General features: G+C 41.8%; 1 protein-coding gene across 1 annotated transcript; it reads left to right on the top strand.

Moving 5' to 3' along the window:
• Positions 1–657: 657 nt before the first annotated feature.
• eeig1a (estrogen-induced osteoclastogenesis regulator 1a) lies at positions 658–24,154 on the top strand. Its single transcript, XM_076150781.1, has 12 exons — positions 658–785; positions 862–1,149; positions 13,512–13,632; positions 14,501–14,530; positions 16,575–16,691; positions 16,860–16,906; positions 17,260–17,411; positions 18,180–18,284; positions 18,840–19,032; positions 19,479–19,600; positions 20,216–20,285; positions 21,308–24,154. The coding sequence occupies exons 2-12, from the start codon at positions 1,007–1,009 to the stop codon at positions 21,351–21,353; spliced, it is 1,146 nt and encodes a 381-aa protein (XP_076006896.1). The 5' UTR covers positions 658–785; positions 862–1,006; the 3' UTR covers positions 21,354–24,154.
• The last annotated feature ends 1,261 nt before the right edge of the window (positions 24,155–25,415 follow it).

The following is a 25,415-nucleotide window of genomic DNA, read 5'->3' as shown; positions in this document are numbered from 1 at the left end:
CAGCTTGACCTCTAAATAGATGACGAACAGACCGACTGACTGTGAGTGAATAAAACCACAAATTGAAGTCAATGTCAATCAATATCAATATTAATGTCAATGTGGACATTTTTCCTTTCTGGAAAAACAATGCACATTTTTTATTCAAGAACGTTGCGTTGATCCAAAGGAAGCGTAACAGTGCCGACGCTAACCACATGAGGACGCTGTTTCCTAGGGTTATCGCTCTCTGACCAGGGGCGCAAACAGGGATGTCAAGTCAAATATAATACCGGAAATGTTGTGTTTTTTCCATCAGAATAAAAGCTAAAACGTGTCATTGGAAAGCAGTGTTGTCTGTGCTCCAAACGCCTTAAGGAATAATAAGTTGTTGACATAAACGTATTCCAACTATACTGTCGCTTTTTATGGTGTTATTTGAGGTTTATGCTGTATATATTTATGTATTTCTGTAAACGTGTACACATTACGTGCGTCGACAGTCGCTGTATGATCAGACAAATATGTCAATCTTGTAATTTTCTCCCCTAAAAAATAAAATAAAATAATATTTGGTGCAGTACAGCAATTGTGAGGCGTCTGCTGTGAGTATTTATAAGCATACTCTTCTATTCTGAAAGGACACACTCGGAAGTCATATGTTTTCTCATCGTTGGCAGACGTTGCTGGTCCAAAGTTCCTCCTCCTCTCGGTACCGCAAGAAACGGAGCTGAAGAGTCTTTCTCTGTCATTTGTCGTTGATGAGCCGCTGCCGCCGAAGCTGACAGACACGGAAATGTCTTCATGTAAGTCTTCTGTTATTTACGGCAGTTTTCTCTACGTTTATTAACTTACAAACCGTAATATGTCGTTTGCTTTCAGGTTTCTGTGCTGAATCATCTCTGAAGAGGAGTTCGAATGAACAAACTCAGTAACAACAGCTGCACGTAGCTCGGTTTTTATAGCGTTTGATTAGATTCCCTTAGAGTTTTAGTTGTGTTTTTATGCTAGTGAAGACAGTTAAACTATGGCGTTCTTTGTGAAAAAGAAGAAATTTAAGTTCCAGACCCATCTGACTCTGGAGGAGCTCACCGCTGTTCCTTTTGTCAACGGAGTTTTGTTCTGCAAGCTCCGGCTGCTGGATGGAGACTTTGTCGCTACTTCCTCCAGGTAAATTATGACGAAACACACACGCAAGTCTGGGGATCACTGGCGTTTTATTGGTCCCCTTTACCGCCTGTGTAGGTAGCTAACGTTTCACACACATAAACATCGTTTAAAAACAGTTCTTAGACTCCGAATGGCAGTTTAATAACATACCGTTTAGGGTGAGTAGAGGTAAACAATATACTCGTGTTTTTGTTTTTGTCCCCCCGTTTTGTAAATCTAGTTCAGGATTGACTTATCTGAGTACAGAGGATGTCGATGTGCTCTGGACAATTCGTTTCCACAAATAAGACAAAAGTGGGTTAAATACAGCTTTAGGCTCTAAATGTCAGGTGTTACCAAAACTGATTATCTGATATTTGGCAAAGAGTAGTAGTAGAGTGAGAGCCTTAGATTTTAGTTCAGTTTTGATGTTAATTGGCCTGGTTTAATGTGGGTTTTGCCCCTTTTCTGTCCATATAGGAGGGCAAAAGGCTTTACTAGTTACAAACATTTAATGCAAACCTACTCCAGGTTTAACTAGTCTAACCACAGCTGTTTTTGATAGTGAACTTTTGGATGGAGACAACTGTGAAAGCACCAAATTTGCACAAATCTAGCACATCAAAGTGAAGACTGTTATGTTGATACATTTTAGGATAAACATTGCTGAAGCCTTTTCCTCTAACATACCTCTAATTCAGATAAGATAAAAATTTATTATCCTGAGGGAAATTACTGAATTGCTGTATAACTGCCATAAGAATGTAGTAATGAAATCATCAGAACCTTGATGTTTTATTTGCTGAGGTCATCTAGTACCTTGATAATATTATGTGCTGTGTGTGCAGTTATGGTGTGTGTGTGTGTGTGTGTGTGTGTGTGTGTGTGTGTGTGTGTGTGTGTGTGTGTGTGTGTGTGTGTGTGTGTGGACCTCAATAGGGAGTATTATTACTTCACTGTAGGTTTGCATATCACCAACTGGAATTTCTGCAAATGTATGTAAGCTGTTGGCCCTGGTTAATGAAAGACTGGGTTTCTGTGTGTCAGATTTAAGTGCAGGGTGTTGCCAAGTGGCCTTTCTGTGTCTCTGCACTGGCACCTCAGCAGCAGCACCAGACTAAACGCAACAACAAACCTCGGATAAATGCATTCAAACACAGTGATGACATTTTATTGCACCTCACTCAAAGGTCCTGCATTTTGAACGTTTGAGGGGTATTGGTGGTTCTGCTAGTAAACGATATCAGTTTTGCTTTTAACCCTGGTCGTTTTTTGGTGCTATCCCTCGTAAAATGACAGTTGAGATTTGATTAGCCAGGTGAAGGTGGAGATAGTGAAGATGGTCCTCAGTTTGTTTCTGTGCTTTTATTTTCCTCATTTCTGCCACATCAGATCAATTGTCTCTTCTTGTATCTCTTCTCTTGTGTGGAGCCAGTTTGACTTCCTTAACCTTATTATGCAAAAGTGCAAAAACAAGCTGTAATAAAACAACAAACAGCCGTCTCCTCAAAGAATTATGTTCATAAATATATATATAAATACATTTTCAGAAAAATGTTATGTTGACTAGATTTCATTGAGAAAGCCTTCGTTTTGACTAAATACTCAAAATAACCAAGTCAAATTTAAAATCCATTAACATGTTGGAGATATTTACATTTCACAATACAGGATTTTCTTATCTAATATGCATACTTTAAAAAAACACCAACACTCCTTCCAACTGCATGTTGTGGTTCACTGACTAGTATTGATGAACTTCTTACACAACAAACGGTTCTCACACCTGCCAAGTCCATCAGATAATGGAAGGGATTATCCTTTTTCACTCTGTTCAGGAGAAGTCAGGTTACAGTGAACTGGAGAGAAGATACTGACATGAGCTGTCACACACTTGGCCACAATAAACAACATCATGCAATAGAAATCTACCGAATATGCAATAGGAGTATAATTCTAACAAGGTCCCAATTCATTTTCATTGAGCAATATGTTGTGAAGATCACGCTGCGTAGGTTGGCACAAAATGTTGCAGATGATTGTACATTTCTGTTTCCAATGAACACATGCAGGACGTTGGAAAAGCTTTCATTTTGTAGCACAACTTGTAGCCATACTGAACAACTATTAAAGATAATAGCAAATGAAACAAGTTATTGACGATTTGGTCATAAGCAACATGTCATACCAACTTTTAGAATATCGATTAATTACTAATATGATTGATTAATCGTTTTGATCATTTGTCAAGTGAAAATTCAGACTTTGTCATAGCTTCTCTACTGTGCAAATCCACTGCTTATCTGTATCTTATGATGAAGTTTGATTTCCTTTGGGGTTTTAACTGTTACTGACAAACATTTCAAGACATCACATTGGCCTTTGAGAACTTTTTTTTCATAGTTTTGAACGTTTATAGACTTTATTAGGCAGGAAAATATATTAAGATTTGATACCGAAAGTTATCATTCTTTGCAGGATTAGAGAGTGCTGCAGTTTGCACTTGTTGCAAGTCAAGCCAAGGTCTCATACACTGTGCCTCACAAAAAGCTCATTTAAGCTGTTAATTTGCTCCTAGAATAAATGTATGTCTGTGACCTACATTAAACAATCAAGTAAACAGACCTTATTCAAAATAGATTTTCAGCACTTTTTTTCAAAACCCAGCATGAAGCTTCAGACAGTCTTGCTCTTTCCTTTCTGTCCTGTCTTTCACACACTCTGACCCACTGAGCCAACCTCACCTTGTTAAACAACACAAAGCATTATATTGTAAGCTGCCTTACAGTATTTTATTGCTACAGTGTCTCCTAACACTTTTATTGAATGAAAGCATGGGACTGAATTCTGAAGGTTTGAATTAGGGAAGAAAAGGCTGCCCTACTTTTAGCCCTTCACTTTTCTTCAGGGTGTGAATCAAGACTGAAAGATGGCTTCAGAACAATGAGAGGAATCCGTGTTTAGTGTCAAAATGCCCTTTTCTTTTTATCAAGAGTTTTCCACACCCTGTTTGTCCCACATGTTGAAACAGGCCTGCCGAACAAATCCTGACAAATGCTTACGTGTGAGAAACATTCCTCTGGGTCCTTTCCCAAAGTGAGATCATCGTCTTTGAAAACGGTCAACCTCCCCGTGCTTTAACATGTGCCCTCATGGAGCAATCTTTATCAAAGAGAAGGAAAGTAAACAAATGGAAGATTGCTCTGATCTTGGTGATGATTGCCTCTCGGCGGATGTTTCCATTTTAAGAGAGTTTCATTTCAGTCATGCAACCTTTCTCAGAGGTAAAGCAGCTCTGGAAGCAGAGATCGTGGATCGAGTGACAGCCAAATTGTACGACCACAGAAAAAACCTCACGAGACAGCGTTAACCATAACATAACAATTTGTTGTTGAGTCTGAAGTCACATTTATAGATGGTCGCACAATATGGTGCTCTCCTAGTATCACCTGTCTGGGTCAGTGTCCTCATGTCACTGAGTGTACTGGCTGTTGATAATGTAGACTAGGCATAAATTGTGTCTCTGATTATCATGAAACGTCTGCGCCAAGACTAAATAGTTGTGATAATGAGAATATTTTGTCGTATGTCTTTGAAAGTTCTCAGTCATCCAGGACGTTAGATAACTTGCAGCAGTACTACACCATGTCCGGCTCTGTGTTTAGTCTGAAGGCGTTCCATCAGGGGTGGATGATAAAGTGGCATTTATGATAGGAAAGAGAGCCTTGACTGCTGACATTTCATCTGTGTATTTGTAACAACTGTTCAGGTTTGGCTACAGGTTTATCACAAAGACGTCCTCAGTGATCAGTCCAAGGTGGTTGGCCTAAATGGACGTGGGAGGCCACTGATGATTAGCACTCTCGAGACCAAACACAGCCTGTATTGGAATTCTAAGACTATTATCTCAGAATTTGACTGCAACTTAGACGCATTTACTGTGAACCAGGGCTGATGGATGAATCTCTGTGCGCCTCTAAAGCTGGAACTGAGATGAAATTGATATTCACTGTACACTCACTGTAAACCTTTGACGGAAAGATGCTCACACTCAAAGTGTCCAGAGATGGGGTTTATTTTCAGATCAGTTGATTCATGCATGGAAAGTTCTCAGAAGTGGACTGTGATCATGTGGACACAGTCAGGTTGTTTTTGTACCATTAGGAGCGAACAGAACAAAAGATGGTCTGTGGAGAGTTCTAATTCTCTGTGGAGGAATGTGGAGCGATGCGCTTGATTCTCAGTTGAGACGATAAAGGTCAAGCGTATTAAAACGAGCTATAATTATATACTGTCTAACATTTTTCATTAAAAGGACTCAAAGTCATTGGAGCCTTAAAGCAATTATAAAACTCTGACGTGCATGACTTGTGGGTCAGTTATGTAAACACAGAACTCTATTATTGTATGTTTTAACTCGTAGATCAATAGCCATACACACTACGTGGTTTGTTCATTCTCTCCACAAAAGCAATGAGATTAATTCTGCCCCCAGAGGATCACGGCCTCACAGAGCTCCTGCCCTCTGCAGTGAGACAACAATATCCGAGGCCTCTGCGGGCGAAACTCTCTGAGGTCGTTCTCCTCTGTTATATAACAGCTCCGATTCCCTCCCTCCTTACTCACTTATCATCTCTGCCTCTGAGTGTGTGTGTGTGTGTGTGTGTGTGTGTGTGTGTGTGTGTGTGTGTGTGTGTGTGTGTGTGTGTGTGTGTGTGTGTGTGTGTGTGTGTGTGTGTGTGTGTGTGTGTGTGTGTGTGTGTGTGTGTGTGTGTGTGTGTGTGTGTGTGTGTGTGTGTGTGTGTGTGTGTGTGAGAGAGAGAGAGAGAGAGAGCACAAAACAAGGGCTTCTCAGAGGCAGTGGTGATGGCTCCGGGAGGCTCCCTCTGCAGCAGGCAGAGATTAGTGTTATGTCACAGTTCTGACAACCTCCGTCTTTGTCCGGGCACTGGCCGGGGCCTCGTCTTGTTGTGGGTCTGAAACAGTGTAGGAATTTGTCTGCAGAGTATCCAGTGCACCACTCCGCCTTGCTTGAGAGCTCCTTCCCTCCCATCCCTGTTGGTTCCAAGTCTGGGTGTAAGCAGAGAGGATCACATGCTGCAAATGTGACCCTGCAGCAGAGTCACACTGACATCAGACTGATTTTTGTTTTGGGCCGTCTCATACTTTCCAGTGCACTTCTGATAGAAAGAGGCCCACAAACTGATCACAGTGGAAATCACCTCATATGATCTCTATTATATTTTCACATTTGTTTCTTGGTTATTGCTTAAACATTGTTGCTGTAATGACTGTAATGATTGTGACTAATAGCTTAGTTTTTTCCCCTCAATTGAACATGGGGTTCTACAGATCTGGATCATTATATAAGACGTGGTGTGTGAAAGCCTTTGGTCACTTGGAGTCATGTTTTACAAACAACATAAAAAGCACTAAAAAGTAGTCTAAGACAGGAGGAGTTGTGTAATATTCTCTGAACTCCTCATATGGTCTCCTAAGAAATGCTGTACTTGCTCGACACAGGAAGCTTGGAATGAAATCATGACATTACAGTCCACCAAAGTAATGACTTCAGTTCTGCTTTTCAAGAGGGGTTACCAAAAGAGTGTGTGACACTAACTGCTCTGATGGGGGGGCTTTAAATTGTATTTTGCATGACTTTATCTTGAATCTATTATCAGTAAATGTCCAGTCAGGCCCTCCATAACGTGATATAGGAAGAAAAATGTACACGGAGGGGATACACTCCGATTAAGACCTTTTATATGCCTTACTAAAGCATTTTACAGTTGTATAATCTAGATCTGTTCCTCAGTGTAAGCATACTTCGATTTGTGTCCATTTCAATTGCATTAAGGTTTTTACATGGGGTGGACACAGTGGATTTATTGCCTGAAGTGTTAGTTTTAAAGTGCATTTCAACGTACTGACTATTCTTCAAATTAATTCTTCTGTGTTTGGCAATTAAGCCTTTAAAACCCACATCAGCTCAACTCAGTACAAAGCCCAACTTGCACCAGGTCAGATCGTGGTCTGACCTGGTGTTGACCTGAAATTAGATGAGGACACAGATGTTGGACACACATTACATTTTACTTAACATACCAGTTGAGGTTTGTTGAACTTGACGTATTGACATATTACAGACAGTATCAACATTGGATATCCTTACATCCAACTCCTTGGTTTGCAGTGTTTAGAGACAGCAGATTTGCTGATGGATACTGTGTTTTCCCCTTATAAAGCTCTAGGAACCATCTGGTCCCTGTCATGTTTTGGCAGGGAAACACAGTGTTTCACTGCAGCACGAGTTCAGGCTTTGTCAGCTACGTCTTTTGTTTTAGTTTGGTGTTTACATTTTGGACTTTTAGCTCATGCTCTTATCCATACTGTTCTTCAGAGTGGCATTGTTAAATATTGTTATCATACATTTCTTGATTAACAGACTCAAGTAATCGGTGGTAATAAGTGTTAAACACAGCTGCAGAAAGCTGTCTGTGGGTGTAACAAAATATTCCCCTGACCCGACAGTGATCATGATAGAGAAGCGCCAGCAAAGCAAACAAGAGCTCAGCGAAGAGCATACTGTAGAGGGGAATTTTGTTAAGTAAAGAGAAAAGCAGTCAGAGGCTGAAGAGACACGAGAGCAGCATGTGTGTGTCTGAGTGCAGAGAGGTGAGCATGACAGATGAGTGTTCAGGTGAAGAAGGAAGAGAAATGAGGAAGTCTGTAACGTGAAGTGGCAGAGAGAGGTTGCAGTAAGTAGAGTTGGATGTTTTTCAACGGCAACGTGGCCAGATTGTCTTCATTTCCTGTTCAGATACAGATTTGGACTCTGGCAGTAACACACACTCGCACTGTGTTCCCTCATGCATAGTAGGACTGCTAAATCACACCCAAACAGACAGCTGTCACTCTATTTGTAACTTGGCAGTGATGTGTTTTTCGAGTAAATAAAGGTGATTAACCGAAACCAAAAAAATCTTTTCCACATCACTCTCTTTGTGAGAACCCGCTACATAAAGCAGGTAGCTCCACCTGGAGAAAGAGGCTGACGCTTTTGAGTTAATGGAAGGGGTGAGTGTAGACTGAGTGGAAAGGAGGGAAAGTGAGGAGTGAGTTTGAAAGTGAGAGGGTGACTGGGATGAACAGCCCCTCCACAGCTGTTTCCTGTTTTCACCGCACTTTTCCAGCCATTAGCATTTTAGTGATGTTTGAGTGGATGTCTTTGTATCTGTGTGCTCGGTTCGGGGGTGTGTATCCAGTATTCCTCCGGAATCAGAGGAGGTAATCAAAATGCAGATCCTCCATACTGAGGAATTCTTCTTGGTCATTTAAGCACTACAGAAGTTATCATGTTTCCAATGTTAATGGTTTGAATCCTGGTGTTTTTGTAAGTTTTTGATTGTTGTGAAGTCCAGACAGTCAAATCATATGAGGATGATTGCATTGTCTGTAATAGATGAACAAATGTCATGTTCAACAAGATTTATCATCATACAAAAGGTTTTGGCTTCATTTAATGACCTTAATTTGCCTTTGTGGCAGATTGCATTGATTTCGCCTCCTCAGTCCGTATACATTAAGTTAACTGCTGATGACTCAGTGTGCAGGGGAGTGCTGCAGCAAGCTTCATAAATAACTTGTTCAGCAGCACTTTGAGATTCAACTTGCACCCAGAATTCACTGGTAAAGTGAAGTTTCATGTAACCTTGATGAGGGAAGACATTGAGAATGTTTGTATTTACCTGGCAGTTTATAATATATAGTTTTTTTGTTATTTTCCCCTTATTCTTACAGGGTGATTATACTAGGGAGTGTGTTAAACATTGTCAAAGTAGCTTGTTAACTTTATGTTTAAGCCTACAGAAATGTTTCCGGGAAGCCAAACCCATCGGCCCTGAACTGCCCTGAAAGCCTCATCTTTGATTAGTCCTTTACTTCCATTATATGTTTACGTAAACATGTGCCACCCCTACACACACCCACAATGAGCAGGGCTAAAGAGCAAATATTTGGCGAGCATCCACCACGTCACGTCTGACGGATCAGAACATAGTGGACTTTTTGGGTTGGGGGACTTAAAGATACAGTACCCAAAAAATGCCTGTTTACACTCGGTGTGCACAGCAGTGCTGCCACAGCGGAGAATTGAAGCAGATCATTGTGTTTTTCATATGTATAAGCAGATTTCAAAATATGTATCCACAAATGAAATTAAGAACATGGAACTCGGTATAATTATCTATCTTTAATATGTCGCCTTTGATCTGCGCTTGTTTTTGTATACAGTTTCAGGTTGCTGTGGAAATAGGATCAAAAGCTATCAATGGTATTTAGCGAGGTGTGGTCACATCATGTCTAAATAAAGGTATGGTGCTGTTTGTTTGAGCTTTTATTGACGAACCCTGGGTAATATAGTCACCCAGGCTTCATTAGTTAAGTCAGGTAGGGCATTCCAGGGCCTCTGACAGGACACGTGGCTGTTGAAACTAAGGCCCTGGCGGCAGTGGGGGTCGTCCCGGAGGCCTTCTGCATACAGAAACATCCTCTCTAACTGCTTGGCTGTCCTGCCGCCCGCCGGCCTGGGTTGACGTCAGTGTTCCCCTGCAGGATCTGGCTGCTTCCTCAGCACTTTGCTCTCGGGCTGTTTATCTGAGCTATCGATGCGACCCGGCCACGCGGCTGTTTGTATTTCTGAGAGGAGAGGAGCCACGCAGCCAGGATGGGAGATAAGGATCCCATACTGCTGCATTGCTGACATGTTAAGTCATCACATGCTGGGGTACTGTAAGGGGGAGCTCCACTCAGACTGAGTTCAGCTGACCTTTTAGGGTGCAACCACATGTACAAAGGTGTTAATGTTCAGAGGTGGAAGGAAAAGTACAAACAACCCACAATTGTCCTCTCCTATTAAATAATCTTCTCATCTTCCCCTCCCAATATTGGTTTCCCTGAAGCAATAAAAGTCTTAATTCTTTGTTTGCTTCCTTGCCACATTTGGCTGTATCGTGAGTACTTCAGCATCACTGGGACATGTTGTTGCGTCTCTTTATCAAGCCATTAGTTTGAGTTGATGATCTAAGGAATTTGAGCCTGTTGTACTTTTGTCCTCAGTAAATGTTAGTTAAGGTAAAGCCATTACGTTTTACACCACCCATGCTGGCAGCAATTCTGTTTGCGAGAAGACTTTTGTTCTTCTTCCTGTTATGTTATTTTATGATCTGTTTTTGTTCTTTTTAGATGCTACATTAGGTTGTCTGGGCATCTCATCCCTGCTTCGAGTGGGTCTCTCCTCATGTTCTTTCTGGTGAAAAGCTTTTAAAAGCATCGCCTGTGATTTGGAGGCCTTCTCTGGTAGCCTCTGGTAGATGAAGGTACCAATGTTGCTCCCGTACATATTCCACTTTTTCTGAACTTCTGCTGCCCATTGGCTCTGTCTTCTAGATAAATGCAGGAAATATTTGTACTTTTCAGCTGTCTGCAGTTCCAGTTTATTGAGAGACACAGGTGTTTTCTGTTTAGGTTATAATAATTTGTTTCAACTCGACAACGACCAAGAACTGCCTGCAGTACAACTAGAATAAATGCTTGGAAGAGGACAATGACTGCCTTTGTATCAGTTTCGCGCTTTCATGTGGGCCCTCATTTTCTGTGAGCTCTCTGTGTTCAAGGCTTCAGTTGTGAGCTTCAGTGTCTTGTCTACTCTCACTGAGGCCTGTGCCACTGCTCCACAGTAGAGCTCTCAGAAGGCTCACAATAGGAAGACAATACATGGAGACAAAACAACAACAAAACAACTCCATGTATGCTCGCCTGTATGCCCCTGGATCCAGTTTAGTACAAATGTGTGTTTTGTCCATTTTAGATTTACTCTGTAAACAAACAAAAAGTAAACAACAATTTTCAAAAACAAGCCTTTTTTTATAAGATGACACAACTTAACCGACAATAAACCACGCCTTCTCAAACTCTGTCCATATAGAATGTAGCAGATCAGGCCTTTTTTTTTGTTTTTTTTTTTACATCTATGCAGCTTAATATGGACATGCTTGGAAGAGTGACATTAGAGCGACCATGTTTAAGAGCCAAAAAACACCTAATCCCTTTGTTGATACCTAAGTAGTCCTGTTCAGTGTTGCACCCCTGCCCCCTCCTGCTGCCTAAGTAAAAACACTGGAGGAATAATGAAGGCAGAAATACAAACGTTGCAGGTGAGATAAACCAAACGGCGCTGGGGCTTATAAAAACGTCTCGGGCTGAAAGGGAAAGTGGTGGTCCGGTCAGACTCCTCCTCCTCCTCTGCTCTGCAGGCTGATTGTCAGTAGATTTGAGGAGTGTGAGTGTTTCCATGGAGCCTGAACAAAGCCATCTGGACTGAGGAATGTGGTTTGGGAACGCTCCCTGTTGCACGCTGGAGGACCAAAAGCATGGGGGTCCTGATAAGAGCTGGATGACGAGGATAGAGGATAGAGGGAAGAGGGAACATCCTTCAGAGTCGGGTTATTTTACTGCTCCTTACTTATAGAACGTGCAAGAATAAGACTAGAACTTGACTGGAATAGAACTTGTCAAGTGAATTAAGAAAGCCTTAATTCACTGTTGTTTTTACATGAGGGTTGTGTTGTCTTGGGGCTCACTGACTTATATTCCTAGAAATTATGCAAAACAATGCTGTACAATATACATATTAGGGTTATTTTAATACAATACAAAACTAGTTATTGAATTTTTGGATAATTTGATAAAAGTTTTAAATATCGGTCTACAAGATGTTGGCAGTAAGCCCTTAAAGTGCCAGCATGTAAACTGAGCTGTCTCAGTACAGGCAATGTGTCACAACCAGCCCAAGCAGGACTGGATTTAGCTCAGCTTTGACATCTAATTAAAGGTGTTTTACTCACAGCAATGACTAATGATTGAAGTGGTTAAGGGAAGAGAGAAGGGGAAGGAAGTGAAGTTGAAAATCACACACCAGATTGCAGAGAGACACAAAGTGGTTGAATAAAATAAAGGGGGAGGGGAGTGTTAAGAGCAGCTGGTGTGTATGTGTGTGTGTGTGTGTGTGTGTGTGGACACCTCCTTAGTGTCATGACAACATAATGACACCTCCATGTTTGACATTAATAACAATGGTTTTGAAAAAGTGGTAGTAGTATTAAAGATGTGTTTTTGCTTTGAAAGGTCTCCCACAAATGCCCACCTGTTGTCCGATGTTCAGTTACGATGACATTTCTTGGTAATTTGCCAAACTGTCAATCACAGAGGAACAAACAGATCAATGAGCCAGTCTTGTTTTCACACTCTCCGCTGTGTTCCCAACAAATTGTCAGGATGTGTGGACACTTGGCACTTCCCTCGACATTTCATGAAGCGAACCCTAGTTTCACAGAAGCCCGTAGACAATTGTGGACAGTTTCCTCGACAGATTTTCCGAGGATAGAGCTGGTAGACAAACCACTTGACATCTTTTGTTTGTTTGTCATTCCATTGGGCACAGTAAGATGTATCTGTGTTTTCGCATGGTTCTCACAGATCCTTAAATGTTTTAGTTTTGTGAGTCAAGTTCTTGGAAAAAAATTGTTATTGATATCTTCCAACGATGACAGCTTACAATGCTTGCTTTGAATAATTAGAAGTCTTGCCTCAACCTCAATGTTTTTGTCATGAAAAATTGTTAATTGCTAAATACGTTTAAAAGGTTCATTCCTGTTAATTGTGTAGACAACCTGTGGTAACCAAATTGCAAATTGACACAGATTCCCTCTCTACAAAAGCTAATTTGTGCTCATCCAAAGCCCTGCCCTATGGAAGTGTTCTTGAGCCAGACATCCAATCCAGTAGCTCCTGCTAAAGCCTCTGGACATGGTAATCATCTAAGTGCCTAACTGCTGCAAAAGCCACGAGAATCAGCTCTATAATCCTGTCAGTTTGGGAGAATGTTGCTTGCGCTCGAAATGTTTTTGCAGCATCGCTCAGACTGTTGGGATCCACAGTGGACTCACTGGTCATGGGGTTGTGAGACACTGATGACATAACTGGAAAGAAATGTTATTCTGAAGTGAAGGAAAACAGTGAATCAAAATGTGTTGCTAACTCTCAATAACCAAGAAAGGTTGTGGAAAAGACTGTGTTGTTAGTAGCAGTATAAATATAGAGTTTGTGTTGTAAATCCAGGGTCTTGTGTTGTGTGTCTTTATGTAGGAACAAAGTTGTCGGTTGGCACATTTGCTGATGGCATGACTTATCACTAACCAAAATCTGCAATAGTATGGTATTTCCGAAGGGAAAATTCATGGGAAGCGTGGGAAAGTCTCAAAGCAAAGTGTATGTGACTGTGATTGATGTGTCCTTACTGGATGTGTTTTATTTTTTCCTTACAGAGAGGAGGTCCAAGAAAACTGTGTTCGCTGGAGGAAGAGGTTTACCTTTGTGTCCAAAATGAGTGCCAACCCCCACACAGGAGTCCTTGATCCGTCTGTCTGCAGGGTGTCTGTCAGGAAGGTACAACTACACATTTGATAAATCACAATTACAATTAGGATTTATTCTGAATTACAGTTAGTCTGTGAAATTTAATCTTGTTATCTAACATAGGTGCCACTTTGTCGATGAGTTTGTAGGATTACTACTCTAGGCACAGTTGCTACACTTGAGGAAATTAAGTACTTAAATGTGGTAATTGTACAAAAACTGTCACACTGTCAACATTTCCTGTGACCCTGTCACTTCACGCAAACAGCATTGTGAAATCTGAGCAGTTCTAAAGGTGTTTTCACACGTACATGGTTTAGTCTGCTTCTTTCAGACTCTTTCCTCTTGGCACACTTCACTACAGCAACGACACCAAGGTTGCACTTTAACGACCACACAAGGCCCTTTTGAAGAAGAGGTCCCAAACAAACTCTAAAGTGGTTAGTTAGTGGTGCCAACATGACCCAAACTAGTTCTGAACCAACTACAAGGCAATCTGTTTATCTATTAGCTGACGTAGCTCTCTGTGTGACGTTTTACATGGTTCCTCTAAAACATATTCCCTAACCCAGGCAGTGTTTACATAAGCCGGTCAAAGACAATATTTATTTAATCATGTTTATAGAGCTTTTATTCATGAGAGACAGCGAACTTTCTGGGGAATTTTCTGTTCAAACTGCTTGACCCTTCTGCTCTCCTGCTCGACTATGTGTGATATCGCATGTGAGCTTAAATGCCACGCTCTGCCTGTTTCCCTGCACAGGGAGCATGCGTGTGGTCACGGCTGTGTAATATGAGCTCTACTGTTGGAGCCCTGTAATTGGAAGTCTCTGTAAAATAACAGTGGATCAGTGGGATCTCTGTGGGTTCAATTACTCTTTTCCTGTTTTCTCCGCAGGAACTCAAAGGAGGAAAAGCATATACAAAGGTAAGAACCTGTCTGTACCGATCACCCACCTCCCCCTGCGCATTCATAAACAAATACAATTAATTAAGAATGAGCTCATTTTAGTCCTGTAAATGGTAATGCCTTGACATGTAAATATTAGCATTTCTTACAACCCTTGAGCGCATGTGATGGGGCCGCTGTGCGCATAAATCACACAGCCGTCACATTTTCCCAGAATCTGCAAAACATCCTGCCAACACCTCTCTGCCCGTAACCGTAAGAGCATGTGATGGATTTTTTCATCTCTTGTGAATGAATTTACAAGGTCAATCCCCTCATGAAGATAAAGTTTTGTTGATCCACGGACGGCTGTTGCCCGACAGGAACCATTTCCTTGTTTTCTCCCATTCTCCTTTTAGATTTCCTTTGGCTAAATTTACCCTGTTTCCCTCCTTAGAAGTTGGTTTCCTTAAATACACACCTATGAAAATAGGAGCTCCTAAAGAAAGGGAAACCTGGGGAATGAAGAATGGGAGCCTTCTCCTTTTGCTCGCCGCAGAGTTAATCAAAAACACATCACAACTGCAGTACAGACAATGGCAAATTCCTCACGGACAAGGCGGCAACGGTTGTTTTCTAAAGATGGCGTGTTGATCCCTATCTAGCCTTCAAATAAAGCACACAGCTTTGCCCTTTATGCAGACTGAGCAGATGTTGTTCGCACACATCTGTCGGCACTGACAGTAAAATTACGTGGCGCTCATATGTTGTTTTAGCTGTTCACATTTGTGTTCATTGTTTTTGAGAATGAGCCTTCATCCAAAGAGATTTTGGATTGGCCAAAGTAAATGCCAATCGGTGTGTATCTGCATTAACTAGCGCATCGTGGATATTTGTAATCCGTAATTGAGATTGCCAAGAAGTTGTAAGTCGTGGCATTTCATTGCTTCGCTGCTTCCTTTGTTACTTTGCATTTTGTCTGCCTGGCCTTCATTCTTGAAGAATAAAGGGCCTGTGTATTCGAAAAATCTGTTTCCATTTTTCTTTTGTTTGTAAAAATCTGCAATACTTTGATGTTTTTTGAATTTCTGGCAGTTTCATACAAATGGAAGGAAATGTGCACAGTAAAAGACGATGATGAGGTCGGGCGCTTCATAACAGACGGTTAAAAAAAAAAAAAACCTTTATTATATTTGTCGAAGCAAAAACCTCCCTGCTTTTGTTGGTGGCATGGGTCAGGATGGTAGAGCCGTTGTCTAGGGATTGGAGCGTTCCTGGTTTGTTTGCGGGCTCCTCCCGTCAAAGTGTTGTTGAGCAAGACACTGAACCCCCAACTGCTCCTGATGTGCAGGTTGGCCTCTTTTGCTCCTGCCATCAGTGTGTGAATGTGTGAGGCCATTGTGTTTTGGTTTCAGTTAAAGTTTTCAGTCTGTTCATTCATACATATACTGTATATATACACATATACTGTATGATTCTGCATGTGTTCCTGTCTCATAGCTTTGTGGGAGCTGCTCTGTGTCTGTTAAATTGTTGTTCAACCGTAAATATTCTTCTCACTGTAATTCAAATATTTCCGTCTGTTACTAAAAACGAGTCAAAAGAAAGAAACCGACTAATTGTTACAGAGACTCTCACTTCACTGCAAGGTCACAAACTAGAACTAGCGCAGCACTGCAGGTTTTCTACCCACAGCCATTTGACCAAGCTGTTAAAATAATCAAACCGTTCACATTTTCTCACTCGGTTAGGTATCTCTGATTAAGAGCATCACTTAAGTACTTAATTAATTAAATGAAAAGAAAGCCATCAGGTATGGTAGCAGATCTGTTTCAAAACACATGCACTCGCTGTTTTCGCCCGGTTTGTTTGCAGTGCCGGGGGATTAGCAGTAGGTTTTGCACTCTTTCATATGGTACAATTCAAAAGCCTCTGACGTGAAAGGTGTAATTTCCTTGGCACTCCAAATGATGGGGACACAGAAATGTCTCGGTTGTAAACATGCACCAAAAAGGAAAGCAAACCCCAGCATTAGTGAGTCTAGAATTACTCCATTCATGCCGCCTCTGCTTTTCACCCTCAGCTGGGTTTCACAGACCTCAACATGGCGGAGTTTGCTGGTTCTGGCTCCGCCGTGCGCTGCTGTCTGCTGGAGGGATACGACACCAAGAACACACGGCAGGACAACTCCATTCTGAAGGCAAGGCGCTCTACTAAAGGAGACACGTGAAGACATGTATATCAATAAATACACAAAGATAAACCATCATGCTGATGGCTGCTGGGATCCTTGGCTATTCTCTCTCTCACTCTCACGCTCATATATGAACATGAATTTAGAATTTCCTGTAATTTTTGTGTCCTACAGGTGATCATCGGGATGACCCTTCTGTCTGGAGATCCGTGTTTTAAAACGTGAGTAATTCACATTTTGATACTTTGATGTCTGTGACTATCCCTTTTAACTTTTTATGTCACCTGCTTGTACTTCTTTGGTGTTTTTTTTGCTTCATCTTATTCCCCATATTGCAATTTCAAATTGGATGCTTGGTTTTATATTTGTAAAACGAATACATCATATGAGAGATTTAATATTTATATATTTCAACTTTTGGACACTTTGTTCTTTTCTGCTCTTTGTTGCTGCCCAGATTCAGTTTCTCAGCTGTCAGTAAAGATAATCTAATCTGAACATCAGTAGTTACACATTCCAAACTGTAGCTCAGTATTTATTAGATTGTTTTAAGAGTGAACCTTTTTTTCTGCAGCCCTCCCAGCACTGCAAAATCCATCTCAATCTCGGGACAGGAGCACACCCTGCAGCTGGACTGTAAGGGAGAGGGAACAGCAGACCCGGGGCCAGCCGGAGGTGTTTCTCTGGGCCGATCCTCCAAACCGCGACCCTCCATCGTCAGCTCAGGTACGACTTTCACTAGCTAGATCTGTACACTGTGTAGACTGAAACACATCTGAAACCTGCCAAGTCAGGGTCCACAAGGGCCCATGATTGGTGGGCCAAAGTGATGTCTATTCATGGAGCCCAACATATCGGACTGCCTGGATTCCATCAGTAAACAATTATCAAAGCAATAAAGCAAATGTAGTTAAAAGATTCATTAACCAATATGTCGCAAAAAACATGGCTACTGTCGATCCTGGTGCCTAATTTGCCTCCTCAAACTCTCTTTAGACAGATGTTTTTCGAGACGTCTCTGGAAGAAGCTCTAAAAAAATATTCAGGACATTTTCTAACATGGAAACCGGTTGGCAGTGCTTTGCATTTGTGCAGCTCGAACGGTGAAACATGTTCCAACTTGAGAGGCAGGAATTTCCTCACAGCATGTGTGTCTTGCTATGGAAGAGCTCCAAAACACCTTTTTCACACAAGGCAAAAGTGTGTGCGTGTGTGTGATCAAATGCTCTGCTGTGATACATCAAGGTCCAAGAGTTGTCAGGGTTTTATTACAAACAAACGCTCACAGCAGGTGGTTTCACTGGTTCACAGGTCGGAATGAAAACCTGGCAGCTCTCTGGGCTTACAGGCACAGAGAGTACTCAGCTGAGAAACAATGATCCTGTGATTAACACATGGCTGAGGGAAATGTATCCTTAATGTGAAAGTAAAGAAAGGGAGCAGATATATGTCAATAAATGCCTCATGCTAACAGTTTTTTGTTGTTGTCGTCAGGTCTTCTGGATGAATCAGAAGTGAACCAGTGCTGCTCTGTAGACGTCTTCCAGTCCGGTCACTCCCGTAACTCCAGCTACGCCAGCCAGCACAGCAAAATCTCAGGTACACACACAGTCTCCAAGCCTTACCTGGGTTTTTCCTTTTGTCAATGATCTATGGAAACTTCAAAAAAACAGAACACTAAATGTTATGAAAACCAGCTGCAGTCTGAAAGGACAAATATGACACGAGTCCTCACACACACACACACACACACACATTTCTCACTAAGCACCATCCTTGAGTAAATATACTTAATTTTCCCACACCCTGTGCTGTCTTTACCAGGTTAGTCAGTTCAATTCCAATGTTTGTGCTCAGAGTGGCAGATAAAGCAAACAGTGTCTTGGTAGCTTCATACTTTCAGGCATTCAGGCTTCAATGTTTCAGGTACTTTTTCAGCAGTCTACAACATTTTCAGCATTTGCAAACACAGCGCATTTTCTTCAGGAAATGCATTTCTAGATATTATTATTATGGGCTATAATACGCCTTTGACAGATTTAGAGATATTTATGAATTAACTTCAGTTAACTAAGAGTGTTTAATGTAAGCGCAGTACTTTGTCCTGCTGGTATCCAACTATCCCAGCTGAAGGCTTCCTGTCCCCTCCTGCAGGTTACAGCACCGAGCACTCCTGCTCCTCCAGCGTGTCAGACCTCACTCACCGCAGGAACACCTCCACAGGAAGCAGCACCTCTGGGGGCCTGGTGGTCTCTGCTGACACGCTCACAGAGGGTGACAAAGAGGCTGTGCGCCCGGAAAGACCCCCGCGACCCCCACGGCCCGTCCTGCCCAACAGGCTCTCCAGGTACAATCTCAAAACCCATTGAACATTTTCCGATGTGTGATCATGGAAAATTAAATTACTAGAAAACTAAGGGAATGTGACAAATTCCCCGTTGTTATCAATAAAGTCCAGACAGTGTTGCAAAATGGAATTATGCACAGGAATTTACATAATCTAAGGGCAGTATTTTGAAGTAATTGTTAAAGGCCTGAAAAAACATTGCGTAGAACTTATTTAATGTGAAGATTTTAATTAAAAAGTTCTTGTGATGAATTCTGTAATTTAAATTGAAGATATATCAATAAAGTGGGTTAAACATGAGTTTAAATGTGTTTAACCTCACTACAGCCCTGCTCACATTCACCCTCATCAGGCTCATTCTGCTCTCACACCCATCCTTGGAACAAAAGGACATAAAGGTCAACTTCATCTGACCCCTTTTCCCCATCTTTTCTCCTCTGCTCCAGGAGGAAGCAGGACTCGGTGGAGAGTCAGCCCTCTTGGGTGGACGACACTCGCATGGATGCGGACGACATTGTGGAGAAAATCGTCCAGAGCCAAAACTTTGCAGATATCAACAACACTGAAGGTAGAGTGTGTGTGCCGAGTACTGTTTAAAGAGGGACAGAGGGAGGGATTCATGTACTCACAGTTGTGTGACAACTCCAAAACGAGAGTTCACTTTACCCAAACAACTCGCATGTTCAAGAGGATCAAGGGCAGAGAGGCGTGAGGAACTGTGTGTTTCAGTGTTCGTCAACTTCCTCAGAAGTCTCAGCATCCACAACTGAAAGAGCAGATTTGAATTCCTGAATTGGTTGAAATAAAGAGAATAAAATAGCTGTAAAGTTCATCTACACAATGTGTTATTTTCACCGACATCAGTAACACAGGTTGTGGGGCACAGTACCTAAGATAGCCCATTTTCACTCTGTGTGCACGGCAGAGTGACATTTTTCAGGTGAGAAGAAGGCTCACTCTCCTCTCCAGCACCCCCTCTTTCCTTTGTGGTGAATGTAATACTGCTGCTCTTTCTGTTCATTTGACATCTGTAGCTCCTTTAATAGTTCCATCATCTTTGGCCTGCACTCTCAGTTTTCCGACTCTGTGTTTGATTACTCTGGTGTGTTTGCGCGTGTGTGTGTTCATGCTGATCTGGTTTCTCTCAGTGTCCCTAACTCAGTCTGTGTGTTTGTGCGTGCAGACAGCAACCTCCGCCTGTTTGTCAGCAGAGATGGAACCACAGCGCTCAGCGGCATCCGACTGGGAAACAGGTGAGACAGTTTATTCTGCTGGCCTTTTTCGTCTCACTTCCTCCTTTCTGTCTCTCTAGTGCATCATCACTGTCTGTCTGTGTCTGTGTCAATCTTTCTTCCTCTTCACTGTCTGCATTTAGGAGTTGTACTTATGTAACTATTTCGGTTCGAGACAACGAATGTAATTGTATTTGGTCCGTCCCTATATTAGTTTATAGACTAGTTGACCACTACTAGTTGGCACTGGGCAGTAGTTATCTGCCCTGCTTTATTATATTACATTATTCTCAGTCCATGTTGTTTTATCACACACACCTGCACACACAAAAGTTCTGAAAAGTCCTGAGTTGTTACGCCATGAATTCATTTTCTCCACATAATCATTAAGCTTAACAGTCAGTATGTTTACATTTACACTGCATTCGTCTGCAATTAATGCACAGATGTGGACTAAAACATAGAGTGTACAAACATACATAACAGGATGCAGTTACTGGTTGCTTAGTTGGCTAGAGAGGCACCACAGCAGCTGAGGAAATGCATGCGGACCTCTGGGTTCTCTGTGGAAACCTCCATTATCTTGTGTACCACCAGGGGTCGCTCTGCTACCACCAGTAGTACACGCTTCACAGTTGGACAGCCACTGGTTTAGATTAGCTGTTTTGTTGACCTGCTCGTTGTGCAATGTCACTGCCAGTTAGTTTACTTGTTCTTTAGCTCCACCCACTGACCTTTAACTCAACCAATGAGAGTGTTTCTGCTCCAGGGGCAGCACGGCCTCTAGACCAGAAGCCAAATTCCAATCTGCTTACGCACACAAGCACATAAATAACACAGATGCACATGTAAACATCATTGAGAGTAGATGAAGTATAAAATATAAACGGTGACAAAGATGAATATATTGTACTTTCAGAAAGCATTATAGTGCTCATTTTCTCTTAATTCATGTGTCAGTTTGATTCTGCATCCTGTGTAATTGAGATTGAAGTGGGTTTTAAAGAGGACAGTATAATTTAATGTGTGTTTGACCCCTGCAGGGTGTCAGCCGGTGGGTACGAGCCGGTGGTGATCGAGAGCCACTGAACCGACGGCCTGAGCGGAGCTGAAACCTGACCCCTGGACCGTCTCCGTCTTTTTCGTCTCGCTGGTTTTCTGGGAGCTGCAGCCGGACTGAAGCCGTGAAAGGAAAACCTTCGATCACAGTTAGCACTTTACCAGCATTGCAACATTGAGCGATGCCACCCATGCACAAAATGTTTGTCTGAGGCGTTTAGGTGCTTCAGATTTCACAGGAGATCAGGCCACACCTGTTTGAACCCAAATCACTCACGTCTGTAGTCACTTTACATTGTATATGCTTCAGGTTAATATGGAGCTCAGCGGTTCTTAGCGCGGCTGTGCCTTGCTAACGCCTCCCTCCTTTTGCTTAAGTAACTGTCTTTAATGTAGTTTGGCTACTCATCAAATAGACGACAGTTGTTTGATTGACGAGAGACTATTTGCCACATCATCGGTGTTCAATTTCTCCAACTTTGCCACATAGTCACAATTCATGTTTGACTTCTTTAGTTTCTTCTCTGCACTTCTATTTACTGCCTTAGCAAATTCAGTGTCCACAACATTTGACATGTTGTGAGTGACAAAGGAACCTGTTTATGTAGGAAATGTGCTTTGTTTGTCCAAAGTTGGATAAGAGACAGATGTAGATGTGGTTAATGGTCTTTCATGACTCGAAAGCGTCTTTACGTTTGTGAGCAATGAAAGTATATTGAAGCCAGTGGGAGAGATGCTGGCCTGTGTGCTGATCCACAGGTGAATTGTTCAAAAGACTAAAGATCACATAAGTCCTGTGTTATGATACGGTCAGCTGTATTAAAAGTCAATTTAAGTCAGTTTAGTCACGAGCCACAACTCCAGTTTACCTGCAGGTTCAGGTAAAAGTCATTCAGTCGGAATATCTGCAGCTACAGATATTTAGCCGCATTCAAGTTGATTTCTAACAGTCGGAGAGGGATTTAATTGACCTCTAACACTAATGGATGGTGCCTTTGTGTTGCTGTCAAACTATAAGCGGGTGACCATCCCACCCATTGAAACGTGTCTGAGGGTGTCAGAAAACCACTGAGCAGCCACAAAGGTGCAGAAACTCTGAATGGCTCTTTTCTTTCTGCTCCTTTGATGCTTTTCCCTGTTGATCAGGGGAAACTCGGTGAAAGCCACTGTGCCTCTGAAGTGTGTGTGTGTGTGTGTGCACGTGCACGTGCACTTGTGTGTGTTTGTTTCTCTTGAATGAGCCGAAAGCACCAGGTAAAGTGGGAGAACGCAGTGCTTGTGATGGTGAGGAGAGAAATATTGTCTTTGTTTTCTCTTTGGGCTTCTCTCTGTCTTTACGTTATAACTCGGAGTCATTTTGGGAATCCTGCTCTTTACTGCATGACGATGGCTGAACTACTGCTGCGCTGGTGCTCCTTCTCCAGAACTGCAACACTGCATCTTAACAAGTCATTAAGTCAAGTCATTCATGTTTTTAGTTTTGAATCCACTGTAATCTTTCTTGAGTCTAACTTTGAGTTCTACCTTGTTCTTTCTTGAAATAGATGTATTAAAGGGGCTATCTGCAGTCTTGGGCCTTGTAGGAAAATGTTAATTCGTCTCTCTCAGTCGTTAGAAATATAAAGAAACAATCCACCAATAACCCAGCTGTAAAACATCAGTTCTGTGGTACATGTCAGTTACTGTAAACCAATTCAAGAAGGAGTTTACTGCAGGACTAAGTGCACAAAGAGGGATTTCTACTGTGGCTGTGACTGTAAAGGCCTTTGTTGCCCCCTGGTGGAGCAACAGCCCACGACGGGTTTGCTTGAGTTTGGGCCTTTTGGCGTTTACACATATGAGGATGTTTACTTTGAGGCAGAGCGGATTTGTTTACAGCCACCTTAAGTCAAATAAACCCCAAAGAAGCAGAAAAGGGACGAGTCGCATCATTTTGAGTTTCTGCAACACTCAGAATGTCCACAACACTCGAGAGGAATGTCCACAACCAGCCGGCTGGTTTTTGCTTTTTATGTTCGATGTAACTAGTTTTACCAACACAGTTTTTCTTGTTGTCATTGCGAATCCTGCGAAACATGACCAACTTAAGACGGAATGATAAGGTTCCAATCTGGCACAGTCTTAAAATCTCATTTCTGATTTTAAAAAGCTGCCATTTAGGCAAATCATCTTGTTTCACAACCCCGCTTTAAATTAAGTGAAGTAATCCTCATACAAGTGACTCACATCCATTCTAATAAATAAAATCTTTCAGCTTTGGCAGATTTGTTGATTTGTTTTTGCACAAGAAAGGTGAGATTTTAAGACTGTGCTCTGAATCAGTGAACTTGTTTATCTGGATATATTTCAGTGAAGCTACAGTTTAGTTGAACTGAGTGCTCATATTTTCAACACACTACGCTGGTTCAAATCAGCACATTGTATAACTTTGATCACTTACACTACCCTGTTTGTATTTTGCATACTGTATGTTTATTAATCACGTGGTGTTGGGTTAGTTATTCTCACACTCGGGGATGAACCACTGATTGTTTAGTTTGGAGTCTGGTTTATGTCACCACAGCCCTTAGTATTCTTTTAAAGCATTTATTTATATATTTTTGTTCTGGAGCTGGGTTTTAAGCTACGCACACAACTCTCCTCCATGTGCTTTTTTTTTTTTAATTAGAAATTCTAACAAATGATTCTATTGTAACAAAGTAAGCATAACCTAAATTTATAGATAAATAACTTGGAGCTGTGTTCTTCCAATCACCACTTAGCTTCTATGTTTGTTTGTTTTTGGCATTTCTGGAGAAATTACTTATAAACAATAAACAAAACAAACAAAATGTCTTGTGTTGAGTTTTTAATGATCTGCATTTATGGGACTTTTTGTTTTTTCTATGATCTATTGCCTTAGAGTTAGGAAATTAAGTTAAAACACATTTAAAATTCCACAACTTCCCATAAATTGATTGACATGAAATGTTCAAATTACACCATAAACATTCCTGTAGTTTGACTTCAGATCACGCTGTACACACATTAGTGGCTGACTTCGATTTCTGAAGCGATTCAGAAACTGCCTAAATCATGACTTACCACTAGGGGGCGCTGCGAGTACAATGCAACAGTACAAAAGTCAACTCTAGATTTTCCAGCCATCAAAGGGTATTTATGAAGAAGTAAGACAAAGCAACTGAATAAGTCCCTGAAACTTGGAAAAACTAACATAAAATGACTGACAGTCCCTAAGTACAAAGCAGTCCCTAAGTACAAAGCAGTCCCTAAGTACAAAGCAGTCCCTAAGTACAAAGCAACTGAATAAGTCCCTGACACTTGGAAAAACTAAACCAAACTGCACAAGTCATAACAGAATACATATATGATGTTGATAGTGTGTGCGTGTGTGTGTGTGTGTGTGTGTGTGTGTGTGTGTGTGTGTGTGTGTGTGTGTGTGTGTGTGTGTGTGTGTGTGTGTGTGTGTGTGTGTGTGTGTGTGTGTTTAAGTCCAGTGTCTCTCCAGTGTGTTTTTGGTCTTGATCTTCTTCTTTTCCTTTCGGCTGCTCCCTTCAGGGGTCGCCACAGCAAGTCATCCGTCTCCATCCACCCCTATCCTCTGCATCCTCTTCTCTTACACCAACTAACCTCATATCCTCCTTCACTACATCCATATATCTCCTCTTCGGTCTTCCTCTAGGCCTCCTGCCTGGCAGTTCCCACCTTAGCATCCTTTTCCCAATAAATTCACTATCCCTCCTTTCTACATGTCCAAACCATCTCAGTCTGGCCTCTTTCCAAAACATCTAACATGTGCCGTCCCTCTTATGTACTCATTCCTGATCCTATCCATCCTTGTCACTCCTAAAGAGAACCTCAACATTTTAATTTCTGCTACCTCTAACTCTGCCTCCTGTCTCTTCCTCAGTGCCACTGTCTCCAAACCATACAACATTGCTGCTCTCACCACTGTCTTGCACACCTTTCCTTTCATTCTTGCTGTTACTCTTTTGTCACACATCACTCCTGACACCTTTCTCCACCCGTTCCAACCTGCTTGCACACGCTTCTTCACCTCTTTTCCACACTCTCCGTTGCTCTGGACTGTTG

Source organism: Genypterus blacodes, unplaced genomic scaffold, assembly GCF_046128005.1.
Source record: "Genypterus blacodes isolate CSIRO-AG114 ecotype Tasmania unplaced genomic scaffold, CSIRO-AGI_Gbla_v1 ptg000053l_1, whole genome shotgun sequence".
Classification (NCBI taxonomy): Eukaryota; Metazoa; Chordata; class Actinopteri; order Ophidiiformes; family Ophidiidae; genus Genypterus; species Genypterus blacodes.
This window is presented reverse-complemented; position numbering and strand designations above follow the sequence as displayed.